General features: G+C 42.7%; 1 protein-coding gene across 1 annotated transcript in view; it reads left to right on the top strand.

The window, feature by feature from the left end:
• C7H3orf20 (chromosome 7 C3orf20 homolog) overlaps positions 1 to 14,097 on the top strand; it is a 49,703-nt gene that overhangs the window by 18,342 nt on the left and 17,264 nt on the right. Inside the window, exons 10-13 of the mRNA XM_073354737.1 lie at positions 1,525 to 1,645; positions 2,912 to 3,167; positions 5,121 to 5,433; positions 7,516 to 7,632. Coding sequence (XP_073210838.1) covers positions 1,525 to 1,645; positions 2,912 to 3,167; positions 5,121 to 5,433; positions 7,516 to 7,632 — 807 coding nt within the window. The remainder of the gene's footprint in view (positions 1 to 1,524; positions 1,646 to 2,911; positions 3,168 to 5,120; positions 5,434 to 7,515; positions 7,633 to 14,097) is intronic.

Raw genomic sequence — 14,097 nt, 5'->3', positions numbered from 1 at the left:
TTCTGTACATCACTTTCCTTTTCTCTGTATCCAACTCTGTCAAATTTTTCTATTTCACCTCTCACTGTAGTGCTTAATAATCGGTAGGAAAGAAAGTATATACACATTTATGCCGTATGCATAGTGCCTCTATTTTTTTAAGAGTTTTTGGTTTATTGTTCTAAATAAACTATTTTATGAAAAACAGTAATAAGTAACAATATCAGACCTACATCTTTATATGTCTTAACCAATATATATTAATTAATAAAATCCAACAAAAACCGAACTCTCTTCCCACTAGACCCAGAGACCACCCTTTCCCTCCTTCACATGGAAACAACCAGAAAGTGTTCATAGGGGTGAATTATGGAAATCCTAGATGCTAAGGGCTCCTTCCCCAAAGCACCCAGCATCAGGTACAGCTCATCCCTCTTACTGTGTACCCAGAGGATGCACATGTAACACCAGGCCCTGTAGATGCCAGTTTCCTTCCCATGTAGGAAACAGTAGTAGAAGCCAGGAGAAGCTCAGACAGGAAGACTACAGAAATCCCCAGACTTTCAAGGCTCCTTCCTCAAAGCAGTGAGTATGAGATACAGTCAGGTGTGAACTGATAAACCAGGGCCTCCTCACCTCTGAGATCGAGAACAGCAGTAGCCAGGAGGAGCCTTCACAGCCTCATGACACCATTTGCTCAACACTGAAACCTTGATGTTGGATTTGACCTTTTCATTTCATAGAAACATAGAAATGTAGGACTGGAAGGGACCTCAATAGGTCATCTAGTCCAGCCCCCTTCACTGAGGTAGGACTAAGTATTATCTAGACCATCCCTGATAAGTGTTTATCTGACCTGTTCTTAAAAACCTCCAGTGATGTAGATTCCACAATCTCCCTATCTGTCTGCACTTGTGTGCATAAAGGTCCTTCTACCATTCTCAACCAATCTGCAGGAGAGAGTGGCCTTTCAAACTGCATTTTTCTCTAGCTGTTCATGGCCCTAAAATAAAACTGAATCAAAAATTTAGTTTATAAATTCTAAAGAGCTGTGAGAATTTTAAGGCATTTCCATCCATAGGGTTTCAAGATGCGAAGGCATTGGAGAAAAGAGGGAGATTGATTATTTGGCTAACTTATTTTTGATGTCACGTTTCCATTGGAAAGGAAAGAGGAACAACACAGGAGGGATGTCATTAGGTGATTTAGCTCCGATATCATATTTCTGCTACCTAATACTGAACTATTATCAACAGAGGACAGGGATTAAAAGAGAAGACAAGGGAAAGTGAAATCATCACCTAGTCATCCTCATCCTGGGATGGGCTACCAGTTAAGTGGGTAAAAGATCCACTCTTTCTGTGAGACTTGAACACAGGACCTTGGATCATAACTAGGAAGTAAGACTGTTATCAACGGAACAGGTCTCTAACAGGACTGCACGAGCCTCCCCTCAATCATAATGTCATTCAAAGTTTACAGTGCTGGAAACGTGATTCTAATCTTAACTAACAATGGTTGGGTTTCTCCTTTCACTCTTTAAAGATACATGCAAAGGCAAGTGATGGTGAAGAGAAGGAACAACTGGAGAGAGCCTTGGAAGAGATTAAGAAGCGATTTCAGAAGACAGTGAAACAATTTATAAATGCCATTTTGATAGCTTCAGGTATCGTATTTTTTGCTGAGTGTCAACAGAGTGGTTACTCCTGTACATATGTATAATAAGTTCTGGTGTCTCCATCAAGGGACTTACAGTTTAGCTCCAACACATATTAATGCAAGGATGATGATGTAAGGTCAAAGTACTGGAGAGGCTGGGAGAGAGAATTGCAGAAAGGTTTTCTGGAAGAGATGGGCTCAAAGGAATGAGTTGAAGGGAAAGAACGATGTGGGTACTGAATAAAGCAGAGCAAATAATTGATTTCTGGTTTAGTGGCTGAACCAAAAAAAATCAACTTGGATTGACCCCAAATGGAAATGTTTTGGAGGTTTTTGCTGAAAGAAAAAACCTGAAAAAATCTTTTTTTGGGTCAAATGAAATGTTTTGTTAGACCTGAAATGGTTCCCCCTCCTGCCCCCAGTTCTTTGGTTTTGTTTTTGGGTGTCTTTATCCTTTTTTTAATTTGTTAAATTTCGAAACAAAATATTGTTTCAAAACTAAAAGTTACATTTCCAAAATGGAACGTATCAAAATGTGTTGATTTTTTGAACATCTTTTCTTTTTTGGAGCCAAAACTATTATCCCTATCTGACCTGAATTCGTGAATACATTTGACTGACACTGAATTTTGCAAGGAATGATTTTTTTCATCCAGAAAATTTCACCCAGCACTAGAGCTGAAGTTACTTTGATTAAAATATTTGAAGTCATTTAATACTGAAATATCAATGGATATGTTGAACAGCAGATTTGAAGGGGGTGAACTAGAAGACCTAATAGAAAATTTGAATAAAGCCATACAAGTTAGAGGTAGACTGAGTAACTCCAGAATACCTACATACACTTGGGAAGGTACATGAATCAACAAGTTACTCAGTGTCCCATTCACCTTTGGGAACCTTGTTCAAGTTGTCTTCCGGTCCCAGGTGAACATATCCCATTTTTGCTTCATCAAACTATCATGGAACTCAAGGCTGAGTGAACAAGATGCACTAATTTTAAAAAGTGACTTAAGAGCATCCAATATGTGCAGCCAGGGCAAGGCCAATCATGCACAACCTGTCAGAAAGAGGGGAGTGCAGGCATAGTGCTTCCAGGGCTGGTTAGATTTCATAGGTCAACAGCTAAACAGTCACTCTGGTTGTATGAATTTCTGCAGGCATAAAACTCTTGGGGCCTTTCAAACCAAAAGCCCAAACCATCCCCTTCAACTTGAGCTAAAGAAAATTCTCTAAACAAGCACATCCTTAAGTGTTGTTTTTTATTTGGCAGGTATGATTCCTATAGAATATCCAATTCTAGAAGGAGCAAAGTATGTCAAATTTAAAAGGAAGGAACCGTCATCTCAAGCCTGGGCTAAAAGAGTGAACGAACGTGCTCCAATAGCTTCAGAAATGAAAAGGCCTCAAAAACCTCCTAGCAGACCAATTGACCAAAGGATTCCTCCCAAGCCTTCTCGCAGACCCGTGGATCAAAGGAAACCTTTCAGTCACTTGGATACCGTGACCCAACCAAAGCCTGCACCAAGGTTTGCTTGGTGATGCCTACACTCTTCCTGGTTGGGGAGAGGACACAGTGTCACTGAAATTTTGGGTTCACAGTTTATTTTGATCATAAAGGAAATAGTTGTGTGGTGAATGAGGTAAGCAGGCAGCTGGCAGGATTAAACTGGATTCTTTGATCCAGATCCTTAGTTGGTGTTCATCAGCATAGCTCTAATGGGTTCAATGGAACTCTGCTGACATACACTACCCGAGGAGCTGGCCTTTTACATAATATAATGGCATCATCTTGCCTTCTTTTTCAACCTGCTCCACTATTCCTGCTGCAGTTCCCGCTAGAATTCCTAAGTGCGTAGTACATTTATTCCTCAGTGGGTAGATGAAATCCCCATAAATCTCTATACACAGGAAGACTGAAGAGAGTTTTATGATCACATCCTACAGAGAACATTTAACATTTGCCCAGTTTGTTTGATGGGTCAGAATATCTGCACCACCACAAGCCCTAGAAATTGAATATTCCTGTAAGATAAAGCTTAGGTTCTACAAGAACTGGTAAAGGGCCATCAAAAGAGTGCTGGTATAGGCCCTGATCCTGCATTAGTAGAATCAATGGGAGCTTCACCACTGACTTCAAAGAGTGTAGGATCAAGCCTTTGTGAACCAGCTCAATCTGACCTGATGCCCGAGTATTAGTTTCCAAGGGTTTGTCTGCATCTGTTGGAGGATTCTTCCCCTCTGTCATACATTCCTGAATGAACACAACTGTTAGTGGGAGAGAAGTTTTGCATCTTCTGCCTCTCAAAGATCCACTTTCCTTTGATGTTAGGGAATATGATGCTTTTTAAGTTGAGACAGCCCCAAGTTGCAAAATCAGGGTCTGGATGCAGGTTCAAAGCCTTCTGCAAAATTTGGGAGGTTCAACTGAATGGGTTTTTTGGTGGGTTTTTTTAAGCCTTTCTCTATTTTACATTGTCAAGGTTCCTCCCCCACTCTGAACTCTAAGGTACAGATGTGGAGACCTGCATGAAAACCTCCTAAGCTTACTTTTACCAGCTTAGGTTAAAACTTCCCCAAGATACAAATTAATTTTATCTTTTGTCCTTGGAATAACCACTGCCACCACCAAACTCTAACTCGGTTTACTGGGAAACGTAGTTTGGACACGTCTTTCCCCCCAGAATCCTCCCAACCCTTGCACCCCACTTCCTGGGAAAGGTTTGGTAAAAATCCTCACCAATTTGCATAGGTGACCACAGACCCAAACCCTTGGATCGGAGAACAATGAAAAAGCATTCAGTTTTTTTACAAGAAGACTTTTAATAGAAATAGAAGTAAATAGGAGTAAAGGAATCACCCCTGTAAAATCAGGATGGTAGGTACCTTACAGGGTAATTAGATTCAAAACATAGAGAATCCCTCTAGGCAAAACCTTAAGTTACAAAAAAAACACACAGACAGAAATAGTCATTCTATTCAGCACAATTCTTTTCTCAGCCATTTAAAGAAATCATAATCTAACGCATGCCTAGCTAGATTACTTACTAAAAGTTCTAAAACTCCATTCCTGTTCTATCCCCGGCAAAGCAGCATACTGACAGAGAGACACAGACCCCTTGTTTTTCTCCCTCCTCCCAGCTTTTGAAAGTATCTTGTCTCTTCATTGGTCATTTTGGTCAGGTGCCAGCGAGGTTACCTTTAGCTTCTTAACCCTTTACAGGTGAGAGGATTTTTCCTCTGGCCAGGAGGGATTTTAAAGGGGTTTACCCTTCCCTTTATATTTATGACATACTTGCAAGCCAACTCAACTTTTTAAAGGGTCAGATTTCCATGTCTTAGGCATACTGGAGCCTCTGCCTGAAATCATGGTAACAAAGTGACCTGTATTTAACTACGTTCTTGGATTACAATAAATATCTACTGTATATTATGTACTTCTGTTATGTATGTATCTAAACTGAACTTTATATGCCTTGCAGAGTTAAAACTATTTCAGCTGCAGGGGCACGCCCTGCCAGTACCTGGGCATCATCTATTGCTGACTGCCCAGTTGTGCTCCGGAGGCTGCTCTCCAAACAGGACACTGGCCTGGGCTGCAAGTGCGTCGTGAAAATTCCATTTGTTACTGACTTGGAGTTTGACAAGTTTATTTCAGCCCCCAGAAAGTCCGATCAGATCCTGGTGATCTTTGTCTTGTCATCCCAAAACCCTTCCTATTCTCCCTTCTTGGAATGGATGTTACAAAGCCTGTACATGGAAAAACAGCATGGCCGCCCATCCCCTTGTGTTCAGGTAAATTGTGGTTGGGGAGAAGGATCAGAGGACAGAAAACACACGTAGGCGACCCACAGCAAAGGGGGACTGCCTCGTGCTTTTCAAGAAACACAACGTTCAGATTTCAGAGTAGCAGCCGCGTTAGTCTGTATCCGCAAAAAGAAAAGGAGGACTTGTGGCACCTTAGAGATGAGCATAAGCTTTTGTGAGCTACAGCTCACTTAATCAGAGAGTGAGTGACACTAGTGAATAGTATTAGACTGACAGTCTTGGGGATTATTTTGGGGAAGATCTATGGCCTGTGTTATGCAGGAGGTCAGACGAGATGGTCACAGTGGCCCCTTCTGGCCTTGGAATCTATGAATCTGAGACGGAAGAACTCTTCATGGAGAAGCTACAACACACAGCAGCAGCAGTTCAAGTTTTCTCATGCTGTCCACTAATGTGCTCCAACTTTGACCTTGGGCGCTGAGGAACCATTACTAGCGATGAGTGGGGGAGTTCAGACTCCACGTTCATTAAGTCACTGTTAAGTTATAAAATTTGTCCCTAAACTACTTGATCATTTCCCCTTGAAATGATAAATATGAGGCTTTCTGCTTACCACTGAGCTACAGAATGTCACTGGTGTGATAACATGCATAGACCAGGCAGAAGAGATGTCTAACCAACACAAGATGTCATTCTGATTGCTACCTTTATCTTTGTTATCTTTATTTAAAAGATAAAGCTTAATAATGACTGCACCCACATTTTGCAAACTAGCCACCAGGATGTGCTGCTGTTCTAGTAGAAACAACTGCAAGTGCAATTATTTTAATCTCACTAGGGGGTCACTATTGATGTCTCAGAACCAGCTGCATGTGCAATTATATGGCAATTATAAGAAAAACAGCCCTTAAAGAGAGAGACTCAAACTGTACATCAGTGTCTCCAGTCCAGTTCAAATATTGAGGATGTTGCTACATCCGTATTATACATATTCAGAAGATAGGTTCTACTCAAATGAGAGTATCAGATTAATTACTGAGTTAACACTTTGTGGTGAAAGTCTTTCCAGACTGGATTAATAATAAAACCAAGCAAGTTTCACTCAACAGTCACAGTGAAATGGTATAGCAGTGTCAGAGCTCAGAGCCAGCATATATGTAAGGATTTGAGAATTGTATTTCCAACCGTTTTTATACACAGTCCTACAATTAAATGCTGGCCTGAGTTCCAGATGTGGTTACAGTCCTGTATATACACGACTCTGTGTCAAGTCTGCAACTCCCAGCATTCTTTAGCTTATCTGGCAAAGTGTCACAGTCAGCGAGAAGAAATAAATGATACAATCAAAGAGCATTTTGTGTACCGCTAAGGCTATATAAATGACATACCTCTTGCTGCAGTGCTTCAAGGGCCTGATCCAAAACAACCTTGCATCTGGCCACAAATGTGGCAGAGTAATTAGACTGTAATTTCATAACACTGTACTCCTAAACCCCAACCCCCACAAAAAATCAAAACCCCAACTCCTCCCCACACCTTGAAAAGGGAGAAGTGCCAGAGACTCCAGGAAGTCCAGCTGGGACTTTGATTGTTCCTATTGATTTTATATGGAAGGCGCTCAAATACTATGGTGATGTGCAGCAGTAGAAAACCCTAAAATAGACAGATGTCAACCTCTTCTGCTCCAACAAATGCAGTGCAGCAACTCATTTCTATCGAAACCTTCACAGATAAAATATTTTGGTGACCCCTGTTAACTAGTGCTATGTCACTTGTATCATCTAAAACTAGACTGGATATGTCCCTCACAAATACTGCTAAGGAGCAATAGCTTTTCGTCATTGGGATTGACAAAAATCACTTACATTCTTCTCCATCATCAATTTCAGTGATTCTAACACATTCCATTTTAAAATTATAACAACCAACATTAGGGCTTTATTTTTTAGCTGAGACCCCCCCACTAGAGTTCCCAAAGACCTATTTTATTCTATTCAAGTTTTTATACTGTGCTCATCACTGTACTATTAGCCCCTTCCATTAGTGCATTAAGCCACGTGGCTACACATCTGTGACCTAGAAAGAATGAATGTGTTTGTCCATCTCTAGTGCAGGTGTGACCCTTACCGCTTGCTGAGGTACAACATGGACAGTGTCATGAGAAAAAAGCCCCCCCTGCCACCTCTGCTTGTGCGGAAGCATGCTGTCACTCCGGGAATGGTGCTGGTAAGTCTGGAAGTTTTGCCACTTGGAAGGACCCTGAACCTTTGGCTCAGTGACTCAGTCAGAACACTATGTCTCTATGATGTATGGTACTCATGGGTGACTACATTATACATAGTGCTGCCTGCCAGCCAGCTCCATTGTAAATGAGGCTGAGTACCAGCCTGATCTGAAGGAGAAAGAGTCACTGACTCATTAAAACATCTGTTTGTTGGCTATGAATCACATTACCTCTAGGAAGGATGGTGGTTTAAGGCAGGAGAGAAGTTCCTTTACAAAAAGTTGAGATGGGCCGAAGTTGCAATATTTCGATATGGATCCTGATCCAAACTTCCCCACATTTGGGTGGATTCAGATCTAATGTCATACAGTTCAAATCCATCTTATAAAGATGGGCCCACACCACGAATTTCCCCCAAAATTTGAAGAAGGCTGAATCCAATGCCTCTAAGAGAAACCCAAGGCCATGCTGTATATGTTCCTCCAGTGCATATCTTGTCTCCGTTCATTATCCATATGCATTACCAAATTAGGAGGTGAATGTGTGACAGGAGAGTGTCTACAACTGAAGAACAGAAGGCACTTTTCTGTTTGGTCACCAGTCATATTCCTGTTTGGCTGTAGAAGTCTTCCTTATTTTGTTTTTACCAATACAATAGCTATTCAGCTTCATCCAGCACCTTTTGTCCTAGGCTGTCTGAGCACAAACTTACAGTGACGTACAATCTATGTCAGGACTCACTTTACCCCTCCCTGAAATGAAGCCACTTCTGGGGTGGTGTGCATCAGAGCAAGACTACCCAGCCTAGCAAGACTACTGAACACTTTAGGATAGGAACTGAAGAATAACATATCTGGATGAAACCACAGTAGCAGTTTAGGGTGGCAGAATGTTACCCACACTGGAATTTGGCTAGGACACTGGGGTTGGCACCCTTATATTATGAAAAGTTTCTAAAGGGGTTTTAGTGACCACAAGTGGCCCTGTCTCACCCGAGTAATGGATTTTATTGTGAAATACTCACTCTGATTCTGCTCCCACTGAAGTCAATGGCAAAACTCCCATCTAGTGTTGCAGGGTCAAACTGTCTATGTGGTAATATTGTGCCTATATAGCCCCCATCTAGCCTAACATTTAAGCACATGTCTAAAGTGAAATAAGTAACCCTAATGAGCACTCACTTATGATTAAAACACCCTACAAATAATAGACACAGCCATCTCAACCCTAACAGTAACAGCTACCTCACTGAATAAATAAGTATTCATCAGATATTCTAGATAATCCCTGTGGGTCAAATCTCTTGTTCACTTCAATGAGAGTTTTAACCAAATAAGGACTTCAGGATTTTGCCTTCAATATGTAAGCACTCAATGAATTTCTATTAGTATAGACTCTTCAGCTGTTCTACTCCAAAAATGTGCCAGTCAGTGTCAGTATGTTGGCTATTCCTAATCATCTGATGACTGTGAATAATTTCACCAGCCCTCTCTGATATCCAGCCAAAACCCTGTCCTCACCCAGTCTCTGCTGGTACATGGCACTGTCTATCCAAAGATCACACAATTTACAATGAATCCAGTCTTTCAAGCTGCTCTGTGAAATAAGCACCATCTCCATTTAACAGCTTGGGAAACCGAGGCAGGAAGGAATTAAGGGCTTTGCCCATACTGCACACTGAGTCAGTGGCAGAGCTGGGACTAGAACCCACTTGCCAAAGGCCCACGTTTTGTACAGAAGAAATACCGTGCTATTGAACGGCTAGACATTCCACTGCTTTGGGAAGGGCTATTTCCATGGAAGTACAGTTCCCTTCTTGGGAGTCCTGGCTCACACAGGTTTTTATTTGGGTTCATTGAAAGAGGCACCAAGTCAGATAAGGCTGTATAAGAGAGCCTTTTAATGAATGCCCTACTGTGTTCTAGAATGGCTCTTTTACAGCCCTGTAAATCTCTGACTGTGGAAGTGTAACACTCTTGTCTCACTGGACAGACAAGACCAGGGATTGGAATGGTTATAAGGCTATTATTCATTCCATTTAGCAACCAGAATCCATCGGCTGACCTCTGCAACACACTTAAGCTTATTGTTAACATACAGTCTGGATGTACAGGCAAATAAGATGTTATGGTCAAAACAGAGGTCATTGCAGAAGCATTTGAACTTCATGAAATGGTTTTGTTTGAAAGGACTTTGATTTGTGGAACCAAGAATTTACTGCTAAAGTTTTTCCAAAGGAAGGACCTAGATGAAGGGATGAAATTTTAATGACAGATTTGTTTAAGTGTAGTTATTAAAATAAGGTTTTGATCATTGTTTGACATGAGTAACTTTAAAGCACAAGGGAGGGGGGAGGATTACAGTTTTGAAAAGAAAACTAGGGATAGCTGAGGGAGACAGAAATATAGAAAAACTGAGCCTCGCCAAGGAAACAGCATGAAAATCAGGCAACCTGGAGTCTCACTGCAGCTTTGCTACTGACTCACTGTATGTCTTTGGGCAAGTCACTTAACTTCTCTGTGCCTCAGCTTCTCCATCTGTAAAATGGACACGATAATATTAATTTGCCGTTTTGTAAAGTGCTTTGATAGCCCGGAATGACAGCTGCTGAATAAGTGCCAGTTATTCCAATTGTGCTTGAGTAGGCAGATGTACAATAGCTCTTGCTCTGCCTGTTTAATCTCCCCTTCATGTGACACATTGCACCAATTCTCATCATGCCACTAAGCCCAGCTCCCACACCCTTGTCCCTGCCCCACACATTTTTTTATCTTTGCTGCCAGCAGTAAACAGATCCCGCACATGCCCATGTCTGACCCCATGAAATGCACCAAATCCCTTGGGAGGATTTAAAAAGCCCTGTGTGGGTGGTGGCAGGAGCGGGGAGAGGAGTGTCTAGGAAAGGTCCATTGGTCTGCTCGGCTGGGCTGCATGTTGTGATTTCTTCCTGGACAAATGCCACTGTTTGAAAATGTGTAAATGCCTCTTAACAGCCACTGCATTGGTGGGTATTATGTGCTCTGCTGAATAACTGAGCTGAGCTAATGCAGAGAGCTGGAGTAGAAAGCAAAATTGTAAGGCTCTCGCCCAGGGAGGAGTTCTTTGTCGAGGAGATTTCAACAGATGAAGCTGACGTTGGCCATTCCACTCCAAATGACCCTTCCTGATTCCCCTTCCTCTTCCATGACAGTTACAGAGAGACTGACTCTTACGGACTGATAATGGCGCTTTACCTTACCGAACCTCTTGCACAGGGCTGCTTGTTGATCTGTGCTCTACTAGGTACTAGTGTGATGGAAACCACCCAATTGTCTTTTGTGATGTTTGCAGAAATGAGATTGGTCCTGAGATGCTGTTACTGCCTGACATCTCCTTCATTCTCCTTAGGGTAGGCCTCCTGACCCTTGTACCTAGTGCTTAATGTGTAATGAAAGAGGTGTCGGGATTCAAGCAATTACGTACTTGAGGCTCAAGCAATTTTTTTTTTACTTTCAAAACTGACACAGCAAGCCCAGAGGTGCCAGGGCTATGAACAGCCGAGCCCAGAGGTGCCGGGGCTATGAACAGCCAAGCCCAGAGATGCCAGGGCTCAGCCCTGGCAAGCCTTGGCATAAATTAAGCACTGCTTGTACCCCCAGTGTAATTAGCACTGAGCTTAATAGTTCGTTAATCACTTGAAGAATTCTCCTGCCTAGCCCCACAGCAAAGAAATATCAGTTGGAGCAGAGCTGGACAAACACTGCCCTGAGGTTATTGTAAATAATTTGGTGACATCTAAATTAAGTTCCATTCCACATCATGCTCATCCCTTTCCCACAAACACTCCTACATGCATGCAAGCCATTTCTTTTCCTGTTTGTGCACAGCAAAAGCACTCAGGTAATGCTCTGAGTACAGATTTGGGGGTAGAGAGGGTTTATCTGCGGACACCTGTGTGACTGTGTTTGCATGAAGGTTCACTATAGGAGTGCTCAGGTGGCCATCTTGAAATGTCTGTCAGGGCTAGAAACAGGCCCGTGCAACTTAGGTGACCAATTCTGTAGTGTGATTATCATATTGTGACTATCCTGTACTTAGAAGAATTTTTACACTGAAGACTTCCTGAACAAACAGTATGTTGGCATTTTGTTTGTGAATAGCCAACACACTTGTAAGGAATGCAATCCTGGCTGGACAATAAGAGTGTGGCTCCAAAAGACCAGACAAACCTTCCTCAGATCATGCTGTCTCCACAGAAGTGGAAGGGACTTTTAAATGTCTAATAGCTGCAATCATTTTACTGAACTATTGCTTTGCCTGCAGGTGGGCTGGGAAATTAAATATTGCCCTGAAAGGGGCTTATGAGTAAATAGATTGATAGGGTCAGATCCTCAGCAGGTGTCCATTGGTGTAGCTTCATTGCCTCCTTTGGTTTACATGGAGCTACCCAGATTTACACCTGCTGAGGAATTGTCCCATAACATATAAAATTAAGTAGGGAATCTTGATTATTTTTCTTAGCACCTTCCTATTAGTTGTTTTTCCTGCTAAGTCCCTTCTGCCAGAAGCACACACAATGTCACCAAATGAGCTAGGAATAGAATCCAGGAGTCCTCATCCTCCATCCCCTGTTGAAGCTACCAGACTGTTGTTGGGGCTGCTTCTACACAGTTATTAATTGAATGTCTGCTAAACTAGCTGAGGTTTGCTGCGGGATCTGTAGATGCAAAGAGTTGGACTTAACCTGATAACTGGTGAAAATGACGTTGTTTGCTATGAGCCTTCCAACAACGAGGCCCTGCTGTTGCCTCCTTCGATGGTGAACCTGAACTCTATCATCCGTAACATTCCTGTGGAACGCAGTTGTTGCAATTAAAAGTGGAAAAGGAGATGGTGCTGGGGATAACATGGTCCTTCCCCTTTCCAGGGCTTAGAAGCTAAGAAACAGACTCTTGAACATTGTGCAGGGTCTGATGGGCAACATAGATCATACATTGGGGACATTAAGCACTCTGGTTGGCTTGCTCCTTTTAGCAGACAGGCTGCTACATGTTCACTCATCTGTAGCTTGCAGGTGGTCACTGGGGACAGGCCAAATTAGACAGAGTTGCTCCAGCCTCAAGCTAATAAGCTAATTCATTCAACACTACTGCATTCCCTCAGTGCCTGCAGTCCCCTGTGCTCCAGAAGTTGATGAATACAGCAGCCAGAGATGCAAAATACTTGGGCACATTGAGACTGATTCCAATTTAGAAAGGCCACCCTGCAATGTGGAAGATATTTCAACTCCCAACCCCCCTATGTCTCCCACCTCTTTCACACAGAGGGTAGATCTAATGGGAGAAATCAGGATATGTATCTATAACTATGTCAGGAGACATCGAGTGGCGCATTAGCTTTGTTCAAATGAACGTGGAAACATCTACCCAATTGTAAAGTGTGGGTAGGCAGGATAGGAACACAGCAATTCAGCTTGAAAGTTTTTCAAGTAAATGGGTATATTGCACTTTGGTTTCAGACACACCTGCTCCTTTTCCAGATCCTGTAGTTAGATGCCTGATGTATTTGGTCTTCTAAACACGCAGCCCTTCTGGCTTTCCTTTTGTGAGAAGATATGAAAGTGCTGGTAGCAATCCTAACACCAGTGCTGGCTTTCAGTGCCTTTCTACACCCTCTGCTGCTGCTCCTCGCAGTTCAGAGAGATTAATCAGATAACACCAGAGGGAGCTGCTGGCGTTCAGAACTCAGGCCAGTTGCCCACACACGGCACTTTGACCAGAAGAGAGAGTAACTTGTGAGGCAATCAGTGAGCTTCAGCTTTGAAACAACCCTTTTCTTCCTCACACAGATGTACAAATAGAGCAAGTGTGTGATCCAGTAACCACCACTGACAATTGACCATGCACTTTCCATATCTCCCTGCATTCTGTGCCCCACCATCCTGATCTCTCATCCTTCTACTCCCCTTTCCCGGCCCTCCACCCATTCACTCCACTCCTTTTGTCACACCCTGCATATATCCACCTACTCTCTGTCTCCATCCTATTGCTCTGACCTCACGTCTTCCTATCCCACCCTGTTCCCCCTAATTATCACTCCCCTAATCGTTATGCTCCTTCAGTCTCCACCCTGCTGCTCTGATCTCATATCCACTGACTCACTCTACTCCACAGGTCTCCACACATGTTGTCCCCCACATCCACTTGCCATCTCACTTCTCCACCTGTCTTTGCCACCTTCATTCCAGATCTCCTCCCCACGGTGGTCTACAGCTGGAGCAGGGTGGCTCCTTCATTTGTGCTACCCCTGGGCTGTGTTCCACTGAATCACTTCTCCTCCGTTAAGTCTTGGCTTGAAATCGTCTCTTTCCCTTATGATTCTATGTGCAAATGACACTATGGAAAAAATAGAATGCACAGTATTGAATTGTAATGCATCTTCTTCTGCACTGCCCCAATCAGGGAACAGAGTTTTTAGGGCTGTCAAGG

The sequence above is a fragment of the Lepidochelys kempii genome, chromosome 7 (genome assembly GCF_965140285.1).
Source record: "Lepidochelys kempii isolate rLepKem1 chromosome 7, rLepKem1.hap1, whole genome shotgun sequence".
NCBI classification, from domain to species: domain Eukaryota; kingdom Metazoa; phylum Chordata; order Testudines; family Cheloniidae; genus Lepidochelys; species Lepidochelys kempii.
Note: the sequence above shows the minus strand (reverse complement) of the source record. Positions and strands in the feature narration are given on the sequence as shown.